This window comes from Phodopus roborovskii, unplaced genomic scaffold (assembly GCF_943737965.1).
Source record: "Phodopus roborovskii unplaced genomic scaffold, PHOROB, whole genome shotgun sequence".
Taxonomy (NCBI): Eukaryota; Metazoa; Chordata; class Mammalia; order Rodentia; family Cricetidae; genus Phodopus; species Phodopus roborovskii.
In genome coordinates this window covers 51,461,179-51,480,491 of record NW_026126407.1, presented here as the reverse complement: position 1 = coordinate 51,480,491, position 19,313 = coordinate 51,461,179, and the positions used below count along the sequence as shown (strand labels likewise).

The window sequence follows — 19,313 nt, the reverse complement described above, 5'->3', positions numbered from 1 at the left end:
TAAAAATTGTACTTAAGATTTTTAGTTGGAATACAGTGGTATAAGCATGCAATCCTGTCATTTAGGAGTCTGCCACAGGAGAATCCTAAATTCAAGATCATCCTGGGTTATAAAGTAAGAATATGCTACTTGGTTTTTGAGCAATCTTGGATGAAAGACCTCAACAGAGAAAATGTGTTCATCAGATAGACCCTACGTAGGCATTTCTTGATAAATGATTGATGTGGGAATGGCAGCTCTGGGTGGTGACACCCCTAGGCAAGTGGCCCTAAGTTGTGTAAGAAAGGTAACTAAGCAATGCAAAAGGAACAAGCCAATAAAACAGTATTCCATAGTCCTACTTCTGTTCTTGCCTTAATTTCCCTGTAGTGTAAGCTGTAAACTGAAATAATCCTTTCCTCCTCCCCAAGTTGCTTTTGTGTCTCTGTTTGTCACAACAATGGAAACCAAAGACTTGAAACTATATAAAAACACACAATTTTAAAAAATGTTAACGAGCCAGGTAATGGTGGCACATGCCTTTAATCCCAGCTCTTGGGAGGTGGATGGATCTCTGTGAGTTCGAGGCCAGCTTTATCTACAGAGCAAGTTCCAGGACAGCCTCCAAAGCTATACAGAGAAACCCCATCTCAAAAAAAAAAAAAAAAAAAAAAAAAAAGCAGATTTCTACATATCCAGAAACAAAAAAACTACTCTCAAGGCACTACTGGTCAGAAGAGACGTCCATAAATCAGGAGGATTCTTTTTTGTTTGTTTGTTTTTTGAGACAGGGTTTGTCTGTGGCTTTGGAGGCTATCCTGGAACTTGCTCTTGTAGACCAGGCTGGTCTTAAACTCACAGAGATCTGCCTGCCTCTGCCTCCGGAGTGCTGGGACTAAAGGTGTGCACCACCACTGCCCAGCTAGAAGGATTCTTAAAAGAAGTCTCTTCCCACCCAGTGCTTGCCCTAGATAAGTGGTAATCTTGGGGAAGTCCAGGCCTCTCTAGTCTCACTTCCCTGATGTAAAGAAAGGCCCATGTGAACATTTTGGTGTCTCCATATTAGGTCTGCAGAACAACTCTGGATCTACTGGAATGTACCTTGTCTCCAGGATGAAGGCCTTTCACCTTCCCTCGGATGTTCTTCACCAGCTCTGGGTAGAAGAACTCTGGGCAGCGTTTGTGATCTGGTTCAAAGAGGGTGAGTGTAATCCGAACAGCAGCTGCAGCTGGCTCACAGTCTTGATGCTGTTCTGTTCCTCCAACTTCCTCTTTCCTGGACTTCTTCAAAAATGCAGGATTCAAAGAACCTGGGAGAGAGGTGAACTGGACCCTGTGGGGCTCCGACATGGCTACCAACAAGTCTTAGCAGGTGTCACTGCATGATTTCTGTTAACAATGAAAAGAAGGGCCAGGTCAAACTAAAATAACAAAGATAAACATTTTCAAAGTAACAAAAATAGTTGTCAATTACACAGATTTTAAAAAATTTCCTTGTCAAGAAGAATTCATTGACAAATTAAAATTTCCTTAACTCATTTAAGTAATAGTTATAAATATAAAGTTTTCCTATTTTAGAAATAATCCCACATCAAATAATTCAGGTCAAAGCCTGTGTATTAATGCAGTCAAACTTTTTTTCTCATTTCCTTTGTACCTAGGAAGCCCTTTACAAACAGACCATATTAGAAGAAATCACCCAGTCAGTCTTCTATAGATACTCACTTTTAACTCTAACCTAAATTGAACTAAATATACTCTAAGATCTAAGGTCTGAAGACAGGCTCTAATTTGTTTGTTCCCCAGTACCAATTATTGAATAAGCTTCCTTTCCCTACTGATTTGCCATAGATCAAAGCAGACTTCATATACTTACAGTCCATGCAAAAAGCCATGTACTTGAGAGATTATTTAACTAGTACTACTCTGTCTTGAAAACTCTTACATTTTTAGTATACTAAAGTTAAAAGTTCATCTTTGTTTTCTTTTTAAAAATAATAACTGGGGGATGGAGAGACAGCTCAGCAGTTAAGAGCATGAGCTGTTTTTCCAGTGGACCCGGGTTGAATTCCTAGCACCCAAATGACAGTTCACAACTGTCTGTAACTCCAAGATCTGACACCCTCACACAGACATATATGCAGTTAAAACACCAATGAACATAAAATAAAAATAAATTATTAAAAAATAACTGGCTTTTAACCTATTTCAGAACAACTTTAGACTCATTTCCCTCCAAAATATGATTGTAATTCACAAAATGAGTAATAAATACGAATTCATTCAGGATGATTTGTCTATCTCCACATAGATGCATATATACAGATGTACTAGGATATAGCCAAAATTCATTATCATCATAAAAAGGTGATAAAGATCAGATAAGGGAGTAAAAACTATACAAATGAGTTTTAAAAAAATCATTCTAATCAGGCACGAAGCAGTAAAATAGATTGGCCTGTGGAAAATGTTTACCAACATGCACCAAGATACTGAAAAAAAAAAAAAAAAGAACCCTAAAAGAAACTTCCAAGGGTCTCAGGACATGGGTAGAAATTCACCTGACTGTGAAAATAAACCTGAACTGAAAGTTAAAAGCTTACAGGCTCCCCTTTGAGAGGAAGCACAATCTTACTGTAAAAAATGGATCAGCAAATTACTCAAATGGATGAAGAAAGTGACAACCAGATTCTAGTCTTTCTGTCCCGCCAAAAACTTTTAAATGTAGCCTCATCTCAGTCCAGGTTTTTAGAAGGCACACCTCAAACCCACATAGCTAGTAACAACACTCCTGTTAGCTGTAAAAGTCTCCACAAGCCTTAGCCAGCAGGAGACAAACTAGAAGACAAAGTAAATCACCTATTAACTCTTATAAGTCCAATTTTGGTTATCACAACATACTATTTTGCTCTTGAACTAGGCCATTTAACTTACTATAAGGCTTACAAGTTTACCTCTTTAGAAATATGAAGTAGCAGGGCAGTGGTAGTGCATGTCTTTAATCAGAAGGCAGAGGCAGGCATATCTCTTGTGAGTTTGAGGCCAAGAACTACAGCCTGGTCTGCAGCCAGGGCTACACAGAGAAATGCTGTTTGGAAATATCCCCACCACCAGAAGAAGAAAAAAAAAGAGAGAGAAGAAATATGAAGTACTTGAGAGAATTAAGAAAACAGCTACATGTAGTTTAAAATACTTAAGATAATTTAATTCACCTGGTTTAAAATAGTTAAGAAAGTTTAATCTGTTTAAACTGATGCTGAAACATTTGTCAAAGTTTTACTTTCACATGCATGTATGCATGAGTGTGCATGTGTAAAAACTTACAGAAGTTGGTTCTTTCATTTCATCATGTGGGTTCCAGGGACTGAATGTAGGTCTTCAGGCTTGGAGGCAGGCACCCTTATCTGCTGAACCATCTTGCAGACCCTCAAGTAATTTTTTGACATATAAATTCTTAAATTTATAAACAAAACATCAACAAAATTTCACAAGTCTTAAAAATAACTAAGACTGGACTGGAGATGTAGCTCAGTAGAGTGCTTCCCTAGTACACCATGGGCCCTGAGCTCAACTGCCATAGTGTTAAACTGGGAACGGTAATATACACCTGTAAACTCAGCATTATGAAGGTGGAGGCAGGTGGCTTGAAAGTTTAAAATTACTCTTGCTACATAAGGAGTTGAATGCCAGCTTGGATTGCATGAAACTATCTCCAAATAAAATGACCCCCCCCCAAAAAAAAACCCACTAAATATTAAGGGTTTTCTTTCTTCTTTCTTTCTTTTTTTTTTTTTTTTTAAGACAGGGATTCAGTATAGCCTGGCTGTGAGATTAGGTTTTAAATATTCTGAATGAGTTGAATATTAGAATGCCATAAAGTGGGGGGGAGGTTCTTTTTTAAAAAGAATGTTCCTGGAGAGAGGTGATAGTACATGCCTTTAATCCTCCCAGTAGAAGTGGGCAGATCTTTTTTGAGTTTGAGGCCAGACTGGTGTACAGCGTTTTATTGTCTGCAGAAATGACAACTTTTCTTTCAATTTATTTTTGTTTCCTACCTTATTTCATTAGCTAGAATTAGACAATGAATCCTTTGCTCTATTCCTTGCTTTAATGGGATCACGTCTAGGTCTAATTGTAAAAATTCACATTTAATTCTTTAATTCCTCCAAAATTCTAATTTCTAAATTAAGAAAACTTGAATTTTATGAAATATTAAATACGTTTTAAATGGTCAGTTTGTGTTTAAAATAACACACAGTATAAATGAAAGTCCCTACAACTAATCTGTAGTATTTCTGAGAAACTTATTTCCAAAGGAAAAAAACACACTGGGGTCAATCAACCTAAGGCACCCACCCAGCTTCACCCTACCGTCCCCAGAGCAATTTACAATCAAAGCCTCTACATGGGGACACTGCCTTGGGGGTAATGGGCATGACCCCACACCTTCCGAGCTGGCACTGACTCAAGAAAGTAAGCTGTAAGTTAAGTCCACTCTTAAGTCCACGTACTCCCCAGCCGTCTGTTCTAGAAGTGAGACTTAACTCAAAAGTCAGGCTTCAACACCTTCTGCGGAAGTTAGGGCAGCCGCCCTGCCCCTGTGTAGCTAACAGTTCCCACTACGCTGTCATCTGTCTTCCAGCTGTCACAACTTCTTGCAAAGTGTGACTCTACTTACAAAGGCTAACGCGGGAGGCTGGACCAGACCGCAGCACACACCGTTGTCCACAGAGCCGACGCGGGCCGCAGACGTCCCCCCGCGGCGGTCCTCATGCCGGCCCGGGACCCCCGGGCTGCGGCGCGGCTCAGCGGCCCGCTCCCGAGAGCTGCGAGCGGGCGCGCGGAGAGCCCGCGCCGCGGCCCATGGCCGGGTCCCCAGACCGTGGGAAGGGAGCCTCTCTACAAACCGCCGCTTTCTCTCGCCAGCCGGGCGGAGGGGGGTGGATTGGGAGGGAGCGGAGATATGCCAAGTCCACGTCCAAGAAAACAAGTCAGGCGACGCCGAGGTCGCTTGGCGCGGACGCCGCTCCGGAAACTGACCGTCGAGCGGGGCGCTCCTCAGCAGGCTGGAGCTCCCGCCTCGCGCGCGGGCTCGCGGGAAACCAGCGCCTCTCGGGCCCCCCGGCTTAGACCGAGATGGGCTTCCAGGCCGCGGCGGGGTCAGTCAGGGCAGCATCTGAGCTCCAACACCCGTCCGCCCGGCACCTCAGGCTCAAGAACGGCCCGCGGCCCGCGCCCGACTAACCGCCGTAACGGAAGCGGCCAGAAAGACTTGAGATGAGTCCAGAGCCCCGGAAACGAGGTGGTCAGCTCAGTCGGCTCCCTTTCGCGCTAGTCCGGCCGCGCCGCCTCCGCCGCGGCTGCTTTGGACCGTGGACGCTTCGTTGTCACGAGCCGGAGGGAGGAGGGGACAGGAGCCGGGAGCCTCTGGGCTTCGACGCGCTGAGAGCGCGGCGCTTAAGTCACGGGTCTCCACGCCGCCCAATGAGCGGCAGCGGCGCGATGACGTCAGCACACCCGCTTGCCGGATGACAGCAGACTCCCGTCACGTGGTCAGGCCCACTCCAATGGGCGGTGCCGCGGCGACCTGGAGTTCCCGGCTGCCTGTGCGGCGGCGGTGGTTGGGTGATAAGATGGCGGCTGTGAGTCTGCGGCTCGGCGACTTGGTGTGGTGAGTCCCGGTGGCCAGGGCTGAAGGGAAGACAAGACGGCTCGAAGCTGTTTTTTCCTAGGTGCAGCGTTGGCGGCTGGCCCAGGAGTTTCTTTATTATGCGCTCCTGGCGGCGCAGAGTGCGGAAGACGAGGTGCCGCCGCGCTGCGAACGACGCTTGGGCGGAAGGGGCTGTCCGGTCCCCGGGGGACCGAGGCCGAGGGTGGCCGCGGCAGTCCGGGCTCTGAACCCAGAGGCCATCCCAGGGGAGGGCTATGGCTCTGGAACCCGGACGCTGGCTGCCAGGGCAGAGAACTCCGTTGTCGTGCGGGTTTCTGAGTCCCGGGGTCTCTCCAGGGCTCCTCTCAAAGCAGGAGAGGCTATCTCGTGGGGGACAGAGCAGTACAAACCCGCGTTCCGATGGGACAGATGTGGGCTCGAGGCTCTGTCCCAGGTGGCGAAATCAGACTGCCTGAAGCTGCCCCATGAAGAAACCGAGAGGAGGGGGCACTTTTCCTTTGCAAACGATGGCTAGGCGGTGACCAGTGCCTCTTGTTCTGTTCCTTGTGTCCCCGACAACAGCCCGAATCAAGACTGACCATTGTCTCCTTGAAGCTGCGTAGTTTCCCGATCTAGAGGAAGGTTTCCATGATCATTTGTCAAAGGAAGGCTGATCTTGTGGCGTATTAAACCAGACCTAGGGAAAGTCTGTTTACAAAAGAGAATTGTATCCAACCCTGTCACCGGGACGCCCCAGACCATTGACTCTTAATGCTTTTGTTATTCTGTGTTCCTTCTCAGTGGAAGAATGCATACACACAATCTATCTCTCTCTCCCTCCCCCTCCCTCCTGTATTCCATGTTTGAGGGTCCTGAACCCAGCTGTGGAAGTTTGCCTGCTTTTGTTCTAGCCCTTGAAAGTGACAGGCTAGAGTTATAGGAGTATAAATTACTTGTTGAGTGGGTTGAAGGAGATGGACTGGCTTTTCCAGGACAAGTTCTGACTCTGTATTATTTTCTCTAGGGGGAAACTGGGCCGATATCCTCCTTGGCCGGGAAAGGTGAGTGTATTGCTGCTATTAAAGGAGGACATTTGAAGTTAGGGATGTGGGAGAATGTGCTGCGTTTCCCTCAGTCTCCAACATTGACTTAAAATGGGCTCATTCAGATAAGACTTAGTATTTTACTCTAGTTATCAGTCAGTTTTGAAAGTATATCAAACCAGAGTATTTAATGTGTGGTAATCATCACATCTTTCTTCAGTTAAGAGATGTTTTTTGTTGTTGTAAAATTTGTTGTTTATTATCTTGGAAATCAATTGTGATCAGAATGTAGTAGCATTATGCTTAGATCAAGAGAGAAGAAACAGATTCTCCAGGAAGAGAGAAGTCTAAATGTAGGTTAGTAGAAAGCCAAAGTATTTTTGTCCCAACTAAGTTTAAATCTTCTTCCCCTGTTACCATATGTGCTGCTCTGCAGAAGTTGACATTCCAGATTTTTTGAGAAGTGATCCATCAGAACTTTCCAAATGTTCTGGTTTTTTAGACTTGCTAGCAATCCAGGAAATGTCTGTAGACTTTTTGCAATATGGTGTTTCCTATGCCTCAGTGGTCCTTTATTTTCACCATTTCCTGTCTTTAACTCTTGCTGCACTGAACGTATTTTGAGTGATGTTTTCTGTTTCTTCATTGATCACATATCACATGGGGGTAGGGGTGATATTGCTGCTAATTTTAACTGCTTGTATACCAGGAGCCATAGTAGTAAAAACTGTATCTACTTAACAGTACACAACCTGTTAGCTATTGGTTATTTAAGGAATATTTGCACATTTCCACACATCACAATAGAAAAGTGCCAGATATGGGACAAATATAAAGCCTTGGTTTCTTTGGGATTTTTCCCCCAGGCAAGTTAGAGCTATGGCAAATTACTTTTCTAGTAGGCTCCTTTGTTATCATTCCTTTTTTCCCTTTTATCCTTCAGATTGTTAATCCACCTAAGGACTTGAAGAAACCACGTGGAAAGAAATGCTTCTTTGTGAAGTTTTTTGGAACAGAAGACCAGTGAGTAGTAGTATTCCCTGAGAGTTCATTTTGCCATTGGGTGTTCCCCTGAGTCTGAACTGCTTTGGGAATGTTCTAAGACTTCTTAGTTCAGGCTTACTGAAGTGTGTGAAAACTGTCATCTCATTCTGGCTTCATACCTAAATAAAAGGTGGTATTCTTTCATATCTGGCAAAAATTATTCTGGGCATAATAGTAATATCCCTCAGGTAAGAACCAGAATTCATAACATATTATAGTCACATTGAAGTAGTTTCTTATATCTTCAACATTTCTTGATTGCTTCTCTCTCATCATTTTTTAAAAATTGTGTGGCCTTGTGAATGGAACCTAGTGTCTTACCCAGGCTAAACAAGCCGTTGACCACTAAACTACATACATACCCAGATGATTTTCTTTTAATGACCATGTAGTGTGGTCTGTTTCTGAGGTTCACTAAAAGCTAAGGTGTTATTTGGTAAAAGTATTTGTTTAGTCCTGTTCTTATTTGTAAGACAAAATAACTTGCCTTGTCATTGTAATTATAAAGCTTTATTTCCCAATGTGTGCTGAACTGGAGGAATCTAGAACCATTACTTTGAGGGTCTCTGATATTACAGAAAGCAGTTTTAAGAAGTTACACAGAGGAAAGGATGTGTATTAATTTGAATTTGCAGTGGCTTAACTCTCCTCAGTACAAGATGATTGTCTCATTCTGGCTAGGTAACCTGATTTAAGCTGATGTTTTTAAGTTTAAAATTTGATTTTTCTGCTAAATCTGATACTGATGGCTAAAATATTTATTCCTTAAAAACAACATATAATATTATATATGAAAGTCCCTAACACATGTGCTTCACACATTCAGGAATTTAAGTGTTGGAGTACTCTTCCAGGTTTCAGTTTACATAGTATATTGACCTTCACAATACAGATGTACCCTGCCCCCATATTCTTCTCACCAGCCAACTTACCAGCTTTGTGGTGGCAATGGAAGGTTACTCTGAGTTGTAAGAGCAGAGCCTGTGGAAGAGGAATATTGTTCAGTACCATGAATTGAGATTGGACTATAGCTCAGTGGTAGAGCACTTGCCTATCGTGTACAAAGCCTTGGGTTCAATCCCCATTACCACCACTACCCCACCCGCCTCAGGAAGGAAGGAAAGTGTTATTGCCATAGACTACTTAAAGATTATCCTGATAAGAAAAACAGGTATTGGTTGTATTGCCAGTGCTAGATGATGAAAGAATTCCTAGGACAGTGAATATTGTGGTCCTCACCTTTTGGGAGCTCAATAAGGGAACGAGGTTTAATAGTTCAGTGGTGATAGTGTGCAGAATAACCAGGGTAACTAGGAACCAATGAAGGAAGAAAGCAAGGTCTAGGAAAGCTGATGGATGACAAGACGGGAATCTAGTTCTAAAGCATGAATAGAGTTTGGATGATCAGGAACAAAAAAGGCAATGTGAACTTTTATTGGGCAATGGGAAAGAAGAGGCTTCTTGTCTGGGATAACTGATACTAGGGAATCATAGGCTAATTTTAACTGCTTGTATACCAGGAGCCATAGTAGTAACATAGTAGTGACTAATTGAAAAACTAGACATGTCTGAAAGAAATATGGGAACTCATTTGGATTATTTAAAGTCTGAAAGCCATTACTTGGTAATTTTTTTAGTGTAAGAATCCTAGAGGGATATAGTGGTTTCTCTACATACATAAAATATTAGAACTAAGTAAGACACAGGGAATCTGAGTTGCATAAACTTGAGTACCCAGTGATAAAGAGCATGTGCTGAATACATATGTAATAACCTGTTGCTGGTAGTGATGGTATGACTTCTAAACAGTAAGCTCTCTTGAGTAGGTTGCATAGCAAATAGATACAAGGCAACTAGTACCTATAAATGACTTTAAGCGTCTTAGCTCATTGATCGAGTCCACATTTAAAAAATTCTTTTAGAAGGGCTCAGGATAAAGCTTAGTATAATATGTGTTTAACATTCATGAGGCCCTGGGTCAATGTCCAGTACTTCCCAAAAGATGAAACCCACTGTGTTTCTTTGTTTGTTTGTTTGTTTGTTTGAGTGGGCAGAGAACAAGTGATAAGGGTTTCCAGCACTGCTGTTGAGGACAGCCTCCTTGGTGCTCAGTGTTAAGGTTGATTTATTTAGGGGTCAGTGTACTATCTCTGCAGATCAGCTGGTAGCAACTGAGTACTTGGGGTAGTAGCTCTGATTTTCTTGTCTGCCTAACATGTATCAGATAACTGATTCTACCTGCTCTTTGATCTAAGCAAGACATTTCACCTTTCTAAGCCATCATCCTCATATGGGAATGCTTTGTGAGGAAAAGCAGCATCACTTGTAACATGAAAAGATATTTTTTTCCACTTTTGTACTGGGCTCTCCAGGAAAACTGTGCGGTGTAGTTATGTCACCCAGATGACCAGATAGAGCTAATCAAGATCCAGAGAACCCAGGAGAGTAGGGCTCTTTGCTATGAGAAAGCAAAACCTGAAGAAAAAAAGGAAGCTGAGTTAGGAGCCAGCTAGTGACTATCAAAAGTTCTGCAAGGGACAGTGTTGTATGATTGATTATTCAAGAACAGCACAAAGACTCCTGTGTGAAGTAGTTACTTTGAAGGTGATTTAACTGAATGTTTTAGAGATAAAAACCAGTTTCTAAAGGGCAACTATGTCTGTGGCTGTGGTGGAACCTTTAAGGCTGACATTAGGGATGAGGGTAAGTGTGACCCTGGCTGACTTCATCGGTGACTGGACCTAGCCCAATGAATGGGGTTCAACCCATGCTATTATATTCCTGAGAAACATAGCATTCAGTCAGATATACTCAATTTCAAAACTGACACATAAATTAATGGAAAATATATGTAATTAAATTTTACTTTAGCAAGAGCCTTTATTACAGAATATGTATAATACATAGCCTCTTGAGTAATATTATTAGTATCTTATGATGACCCTGAAAAGATGGTTCAACAATTAGGAGCACTTACTGCTTGCTCTTTGGGACAACTGAATTTGCTTCCCACATTAAGTGATCTTTTGACTTCCAAGGGCACCTATATGTACATGGAACACATTAACTCACATGGCGCACACACATACACATAAATAAAAAGCAAAAATAAGTGTCTGTGTATGATATATTATTATCCTAAAATTTTGGACATTTGGCTTTTCGTTTCCTTTTTTACCAAAACAGCTAACAAATTATGTTGGCATCCCACAGTTAGGAAAATAAGGCCAAACCTACTTCATCAAGCCTCCATGTTGAGGACAGGACTTAATGAGATAGATTCAGCTCTCCATAACAACTTTCCCCACTTACTCTAAAATCTAAAGGAAAAATAACTTCAGCAAAACTTTATTAACTATACCATAGACCACAGTTTAACATCATGAATCAGTGTCCAACTTGGTCAGGTCTGTTCTTTGTTGCCACTCATCAAAGAAGAAACGAGGCTTGGAGTTTAAAATTTTGACCTGACATTGGCAAGATAGCTGCACGGTTTAGAGCACTTGCAGCTACCCTAGAAGACCCTCATTGGTTCCCAGCACCCATGGTATATAGCTCATAATTACCTATTACTCTAGTTCCAAAGGGCCTGACACTTTCTGCTCTTCATTAGCACCTGTACACACATCAAATACACACACACTTACACATGCAAATACAAATAAATAAATCTTTTTAAAAAAATTGATCAGGGCCTGGAGAGATGACTTGGTTAAGAGCACTGGCTGCACTTCCAGAGGACCTGGGTTCAATTCTCAGCAACCACATGACAGCTCACACCCTCCAGTTCAGGACTTCTGATACCCTCACACTGATATATATGTAGGCAAAACACCAATGAACATAAAAACAAATTAACAAATTATGTATTTAAATTTTTTTTTTTTTTTTTTTTTTTTTTTTTTTTTTGGCTGGGTGGTGGTAGCACACGCCTTTAATCCTAACCCTGTCTTGAAGAAGAAAAAAAAAGACCTGATTCTTTCAAGTTGTTTCCTAACCTCTACTTGTACTGTCATACCCACAAACACACTCAACACTATTGAAAATTTTTGGTTTGATCCATAGCTGGAGATAGTGAAATGAGAAAGTATTCATTTAGTTTGTAGGTACTCAGAGCCACCAATTTAAGAATACTATTGCAGGAGCTGAAGTGATAGCTCAGTGGTTAAAAGCAATGGCTTCTCTTTCAGAGGACCAAGGTTCAATTTCTAAATACCACATGGTGCTCACAACTATCTGTGACTCCAGTTCCATACAATTCCATGAGCACCAGACATACACATGGTGCACAGATATACATGCAGGTAAAACACAGATAAACAACAAATTAAAATAAATAAATCTTTAAAAATAATGATGATAAATCAAGGGAAGGCCCTAAGGAGTTTCTCTTTAAAAGAATATGGTAGACCAGGCAGTGGTGGTACATGCCTTTACTCGCATCACTTGGGGAGGCAGAGGCAGGTGGATCTATGGGAGTGCCAAGACAGACTTAAAAGCTACACAGAGAAACCCCCTGTTTCAAAAAACCAAAAAAAAAAAAAAAAAAATACTATGGGCAAATTGGTTGTGACTAGTGACCTCAGTTTCCATGGCAATCTTTATGGCCAGTTCTTCTCCCCTCTGCTTTCAGGAAGTGGATAGGGGTGGTGTTCTGATTCTTCTCACATGAGGGCCAGGAGCTGCAAGTTTAAATGGTAAGATGTCCAGGATCCCAGACTCAGGAACCTTTAACATCAAGCCACATATAGGGTGAGCCAGGCCTAGTTGATATAAGGTGAAGGCGCTAAAATCCATGGTTGATGATGAAAAACGTACTGGTTTAGAACTGTGTGAGCATGCCTTTTTCTTTTCTCCTGGCATTAACCAATCCACTTTCTCTAAATCTGACACCCTTTAAATAGTTGAAAAAGAATTGAGCTAAGTAAGTAGTGAGGTCCAGTGTTCTGGATATTTGACTAGCACAACCTCTGCCTGTGCCAGGGCAGAATGGATTAGATTCTCCCTCCCTATAACAGGAATACCTCATGTCCAAATATGGCTAATGACAGTGCCATGAGTGAACAGATGTCATGTAAAAGAATTATAGAAACTGACCCATAGAGGAGTGGTGACTATTGCTTAATGTAAGCGACACAGCTAAAAGGTCCCTTCTGACACTTGAGGATGTCACCAAGTATCCTAGTTAAATTTCTGTTGATGTGATAAACACCATAACCACAAGCAGTTTCAAAAGAAGGATTCTTTCGATCTTATGCCTCCAGATCACAGTGAGGCTTTGAGAGAAGTAAGGTAGGAACCATAGAAGAATGCTGCCTATCTGCTTATTCACCCAGTTGTCTTATACAGTCCAAGACCAACTTTCCAGTTGTGACACTGCCCACAGGGTGCTGGACCCTCCCCTATCAACAGTCAAGACATTTCCCCCATGAACTACAGGCCAGTCTGATCTGAGTTCTCCCTCGTTTGAGACTTCCTCATCCTGAGAAGGGATTAGATCAAATTCATTAGATCTAATCCATGCTTGATTATATTAAGTGGACAATAAAAACTAACCAGGACACCAAATTCTAGAAAGAAAATTTTCTAAATGCATCTTAATTGCAAGTCTGTTGGTGTTTTCTTTTGACAGTGGTGGTAATGATAGTGGTGTTTTGTTGTTGTTGTAGTTTTGAAACAGGATCTCTTATAACTTACCCTGACTTAAAACTGGTGATCCTCCTTCCTCCACTTCCCAAGTACTGGACTCACAGAAGTGCTCAGCCACACTTGGCTTTGTTGGTGTCTTTAAGGTAAACTTTGCTTGAAATAAGCTGAGACATTTCCATATTGCCTTTGTGTGAGTATGCATGTGTCTGTTTCCTGGTGCCTTCATTTCTAAATAGCCCTAAATTGGAGGTGTCACACGTCATCTTCAGTGTCTAAGTTCAGATCAAGAATGAGACCCATATAGTCTGATTGGGCTTTCTGCTCCTGTGTCTTTTTATGTCATCCCATCCTATTGTCCTATTGTCATGTATCACCATTTCAAAACCCCAGCCCAGGTTCTTACCTCTAAGCAGTAGCAAAGGTTGTCATATGGTTTTTCACTTGAGAAAGCAGCTCCAAAATAGAAAATTTTATTTAAGTGGACTAATCTGTGAATGGCTTAGTGGCAGATCTGTCCTGTCTTCCTTTTGAAGAGTTTGTAGGAAGTATGACAAGACACCATGGTAGGAACATACTGTCAGCCATGTCAGATGTCACATAGGCCTCTAAGCCAGGAAATCTGGGGCAGCATCTACTGAGCAGCTGGAATGGCTTTTACAATTACTTTTGAATCAAGTGATACCTTTTCTTTAGCCCTTCAGGTAAAATAGTTTCTTCCTGAATTTTTTTTTTTTTTTAAGACAGGGTTTCTTTGTGTAGCCCTGGCTGTCCTGGAATTCACTCTGTAGACCAGGCTGGCCTCACCTCAATCTGGCTGACTACTTCCTTTTTTTGTTTTGTGGTTTGGGAAGTGTTTTTTGTTTTTTGGTGTTGTTTTTGTTTGTTTGTTTGTTTGCTTGTTTTGTTTTGGGTTTTGGGTTTTTTGTTTGTTTTGTTATTTTTTGTTTTCGGGGGGTTTGTGTGTGTGTATTCTTGTTTTGTTTGGGTTTTTGAGACAGGGCTCTCTGCAAAACAGTTCTGGCTGACCTGGAAGTCAGAAGAAATCTGCCTGCAGCTGCCTCTCAAGTGCTGGGAATAACACACCCAGCTCAGATAAACTAATTTCTTGGGTTGTACCATTCCAGAGATACAGAATCAAGAAGTTGTGTATTCCTTTCGTGTGACTAGTAGCACATTACAGTAGTGCTCCTTCTGCTGTTTACATTTAACAGATATCTGACTGTGTGACCCCACTGATTGCCAGTTAGAGCTTGTTTTCCAGCATTTTCTACTACAATGTATAATTAACTCCCTTGTACATAAAAGTAAAGCTTCATACTTTAGGCATGATTCTTTTTGACTTCCCCATCTATGGCAAAATGGTCTTGAGTGAGTACAGCTTCTAAATCCTAGGAAAAGGTGGTGAAACAGTAGCTCGCTACAGAAAACAAAACAGCTTTGTAAGTCTGAGTGACCAGCTTATTGGTAGAGCAGAGCAAATGACTAGCATGTACAAGCCCTGGCTTCATCCTAGCACTCCCCCCCACCACCCCAAAAAATGAGAGCAGTTTTTAAATTGCCATCATCAGATCTAGGAATGTAACTTAAGTAAAATCTTTGTTTAGCATGTATAATGCTCTGGATTTGATCCTGATTACTGCATTAATCAGACACAGTGATATACACCTATAGTCATAACCCTAGTAGCACTTGAGAAGTAAAAATAAAAGGATCAAAGATTTAAGGTCATCCTTAGTAACATATGGAGTTTGAGGCCAACCTGGGCTACATGAGATCATTGCCTCCAAAAATTAAAATTAGTGTGGTAATGAATGCCATTAGTCCCAGCACTTGGGATACAGTCCCAGCACTTGGGATACAGAGGCAGGCAGATCTCTTGAGTTCAAGGCCTGGTCTAAGGACTGAGTTCCAGAAAAGCCAGGGCTACATAGAGAGACACTTTGTCAAAAAATAAATAAATTTAAATTTAATTAAGGCCAGCTCTGGTAATGCGCACACTTTTAATTGCAGCATTTGAGAGGCAAAGGCAGGCAGATCTCTATGCATTTGTAGGTAGCCTGGTTGACAGTGAAAAACCCAAGGGTCTAATGAATACCAAGCTAGACCCCGTCCCTCCCGATTTATTGATTTATTTGTTGCTTTTATTATTTATTTAGTTTTTAATACTGAAGAGTTACCCAGCCAATGGGCTGGAGAGATGTTTCTGTGGTTGAGTGTGCTGGCTGCTCTTCCAGAGGACTCAGGTTTGATTCCCAGCACTCACAACCTTCTATAACTCCAGGTCTAGGGACATCACCTTCTGGCCTCCATAGTAGTACTAGGCACATGTGGTATATCAACATACATGTAGACAAAACATCCATACACATGAACTAAAACAAAATAAAATAGTTGCCCATATGAGTAACTTTCCACCCACTGGCAAAGCAGTCCTTCTAGCTCCTAAAAATGGCTGGAAGGTATCATTTGCCAGCATCAGTTTCATACCAGCCTAGGCTGCTTTGCTGTTCCTCCAGGATTAAGCAGATGGGGCTTTGTGATGTGACCATAGAACACATTTTGTTTGGATGGCCAAAGTGTGGTTTGCTTTCTAGAGGTGATCCTTCTGGGTTTTGGTGAGCTAGCATTTTATTGGCTGTATTTTGGTGAGGCAGGATGCCTCTCTGATACTTGATCCATTTTCTGAGTAGATTAACATTTCTCTTTTTAATTCTCTCAAAGTTATATTTGTATTGTCAGTTTATTTGAATATTTCAAAGATCATTTTATCGAGGAAATTTTCATTGTAGTTTCTCAAAGTCCTGTGAGGAAGGTGAGTAGAATTTTGTGTGTATTTCTTCTTACAGAAATCATAAACCTTTTAAAACATTTTGACCAAAAAAAAAACGGGCTCTGATTTATTGGTTTTTCTTCCACAGAAGCCTTCATCCTTGCCCCTAAATCAGAAGTTAGTCAGAGGAGGCAAGCATGGCAATGACATAAAGGACTGAATGGGATTATTGCCTGTAGAGCATCTAATGTAGTTTTGCAGCTCTGTAAAGGGTGGACAGTAAGGGTCTTGAGAACCATGATGCTTTAGGCTTCATCCTGACACTGGTGTGGTCTCAGAAATGAACCACCAGTTAGTACTGCATCTTTACTGCCTTTACCTCTGTCTTTAGAATTCTGTAAATACAGTGAGAAGTAGGGATTGGGGTCTCTAGAGACATATTGGCCAGCATTAATGGATCAATACTTTAGTTCATGTTTCTTCCTTGTGGATTGGATTCATGGCTCTCTTGTCAGATTGCAAACTATAACTGAGCTGGCCACTGGAAAACATCTCACTCCACTGCTGTGGTTGAGCCTGTGTGTCAGAGGCCAATGCCTATCTCTGTGTGTTCTTTGCCTTAGTCATAGATAACCATGCCTGCCTTAGTGTGCTGTCTCAAATTTGTGGGCTAAGGTCTCAGGGCTACCATATTTGTTCTTGACTCACCCTCAAAACTGCTTGTACAACACTCAGAGTGCAGAAAGATGGAGGTGGATAAAAAAAAAACACTTTGGCCATTATGCATGAATATTCTCTGGCTCTTTTTAAGGAAAGAAACTTCACCTATTGATGTGATCCAGTTTCTATATCCTTAGCCTGGCCCACTTTTTCTGAAGGATATGCTGTGAGATCCTATGAGTATTACAGAGGAAAACATGTAAATTGTCCTGTACCTTTTCAGGTACAACTAATACATGTAATGTGTTCTCATTTGCGCTTCAAATCTGGAGGATCATAAGCCACAGAAAGTCTACTTCAGGAGACTTGCTCAGGGTTCTGTGACAGACCAGATACCTCAGAAGTACAGCTGACTGCTTTTTTTTTTTTTTTTTTTTTTTTTAATACTTTAATGTGCTACATTAACAATTAAAGGAGTTCATTTTGCATTTCAAGAAAAATGCCATTTAAAGCCTCCATTTATGACTGCTGCCCTCATCCTGAACCATATGTATGTATAGGTTAGTAGCCATGGATACCATCATTTAAGAACAAGTGTAGGCTCAATTGCTGCAAATATCTAAAAAACAGCTAACTCGTTGCATTTGGGTAGAGTTCTCAGTTGATAGCTAGTAGTTCAATCCTCAGCACTACCTTTAATCCCAGCATTTGGGAGGTGGAAGCAAAAGAATCAGGAGTTCATGAGTCCTTGTCTTTTATTATTATTATTATTATTATTATTATTATTATTATTATTTGTTATTGTAATGTGGGTGGATGTTTTGCCTGCAAGTATGTCTGTGCAGTATGTATGTGCAGTCCAGATCCCCTGGGTGCTGGGAATTGAACAAGGGTATTCTGGAAGAGAATCCAGTGATCTTAACCACTGAGCCACCTCTCCAACCTGAGTCTTTGTCTTTTTAAAAAAAAAAAAAAAAGTGTTTCATTAGTCTGATTACATTCCTAACTATAGATAGGTTCTAGGTTGTTGAACAAATTTTGTATATCTGATTCAAATAGCTGACTAAGCCACTTATACCAGTAATTTCAGTATTCAAGAGGTAAAGATAGAGGAGTGCCTGGTCTACATGTGAATTCCAGGACATAGAGAGCTATGTATTGAGAGCCTGTCTCAAAAAAAGAACAAATAAATAATAGTTAAGCAGCAACAGTTGTTTCCTTTTGTGGAAGTGATCTCATGTTTTATAATGTTTGCAGGTATCCTTGGCTTTCATGCTGCACACTGAAGACAGCAGACTGTCTACAGACTTCTCCTGCAGTGTGTGGTTGGGTGCGGAAAGCCATCAAATGAGAGTGAAAATAAAGTATATGACCATGATTCCACTTAAGGAAAATTCTGTTTGTTTCAAGAAAATATACTTTGGGCTTAAGAGTTTGAGACAAATGGTTGGTGAGGTTTATACCTCTTTCAGTTTCTAACTAAAGCAAATGGGTGTTCAAATCCTACTCTGGTGAGATCACAGGAATGTGTTGACAAATGCAGTATGAATAAAATTCTTTCTGTGTTTGTTCTCTACTAGCGCTTGGATCAAAGTGGAACAGCTAAAGCCTTATCATGCTCACAAAGAGGAAATGATAAAGATCAACAAGGGCAAACGGTTCCAGCAAGCTGTGGATGCTGTTGAAGAGTTCCTCAGGAGAGCCAAAGGGAAAGACCAGGTGAGAGAGACTTCAGCAGTTCCCCTCCAACATCAGGCCGGTGGTTTTGCATGGTTACTAGCAGATGAACTGTGTCATAGACTCACTCCATTACCACGAGATGCCTAGTAAGAGAACAACTGTGGTCCCAGATCTTATGCCTGTGGCTCACCTTTCTGAAGCCACTTTTTTCTGAGGCATGTTGCTTTTAGAAGTAGCTCAGCTTTGGAGTGCAACTAAGAGCTTAGGAGCACAGCCACATCCTAGCTTTGGGGCTGTAGACAAGTGACTTGATTTTCTTTTTAAAAGCTGTTTTTCCAGTGCAAATGGGTGAGCAGGGATCCTGTTTCTCAGGGTGACTATGAAGACAGTTCACAGAAGTGCCAAGAGTACTACATGGCCAATGTTGGTAGTGGCTGTTTAGTGGTCATCATTATTATTGTTGAACTTTCAGACATCATCCCACACTTCTGCTGATGATAAGAACCGGCGTAATTCCAGTGAGGAGAGAAGTAGGCCAAACTCAGGCGATGAGAAACGCAAGCTTAGCCTGTCTGAAGGGAAGGTGAAGAAGAACATGGGAGAAGGAAAGAAGAGGGTGACTTCGGGCTCTGCAGAGAGAGGCTCCAAATGCCTCAAAAGAGCCCAAGAGCAAAGTCCCCGGAAGCGGGGTCGGCCCCCAAAGGACGAGAAGGTTTGTCTTACCACTATAGCTTCCCCGACTAGTCCCTTTTTAAAGTAGAGCCATGCTCTGAAGTATCATGTTACTCATCTAGTAGGTTTGGCATCTATAAATAAAGTGAAAGCAAAATACACAGAC

General features: G+C 41.6%; 2 protein-coding genes across 8 annotated transcripts in view; one reads left to right on the top strand and one right to left on the bottom strand.

Moving 5' to 3' along the window:
* Ubn1 (ubinuclein 1) overlaps positions 1-5,360 on the bottom strand; it is a 30,708-nt gene extending 25,348 nt beyond the window's left edge. For 2 of the 4 annotated variants that reach the window (XM_051181351.1, XM_051181354.1), the window contains exons 1-3: positions 4,658-5,360; positions 3,304-3,405; positions 1,081-1,368 (exon numbers count right to left, since the gene is read on the bottom strand). In XM_051181351.1, the coding sequence (XP_051037308.1) occupies positions 1,081-1,329 (249 nt within the window). In that variant the 5' untranslated portion in view covers positions 1,330-1,368; positions 3,304-3,405; positions 4,658-5,360. Of the gene's footprint in view, positions 1-1,080; positions 1,369-3,303; positions 3,433-4,657 lie in introns of all 4 variants that reach the window. The other 2 variants (XM_051181352.1, XM_051181353.1) reach the window with 2 other exon arrangements.
* Positions 5,361-5,492: 132 nt separating this feature from the next.
* Glyr1 (glyoxylate reductase 1 homolog) overlaps positions 5,493-19,313 on the top strand; it is a 39,444-nt gene continuing 25,623 nt past the window's right edge. For 2 of the 4 annotated variants that reach the window (XM_051181356.1, XM_051181355.1), the window contains exons 1-5: positions 5,493-5,650; positions 6,654-6,690; positions 7,616-7,695; positions 18,376-18,514; positions 18,948-19,187. In XM_051181356.1, coding sequence (XP_051037313.1) covers positions 5,508-5,650; positions 6,654-6,690; positions 7,616-7,695; positions 18,376-18,514; positions 18,948-19,187 — 639 coding nt within the window. In that variant the 5' untranslated portion in view covers positions 5,493-5,507. The remainder of the gene's footprint in view (positions 5,651-6,653; positions 6,691-7,615; positions 7,696-18,375; positions 18,515-18,947; positions 19,188-19,313) is intronic. The other 2 variants (XM_051181359.1, XM_051181357.1) reach the window with 1 other exon arrangement.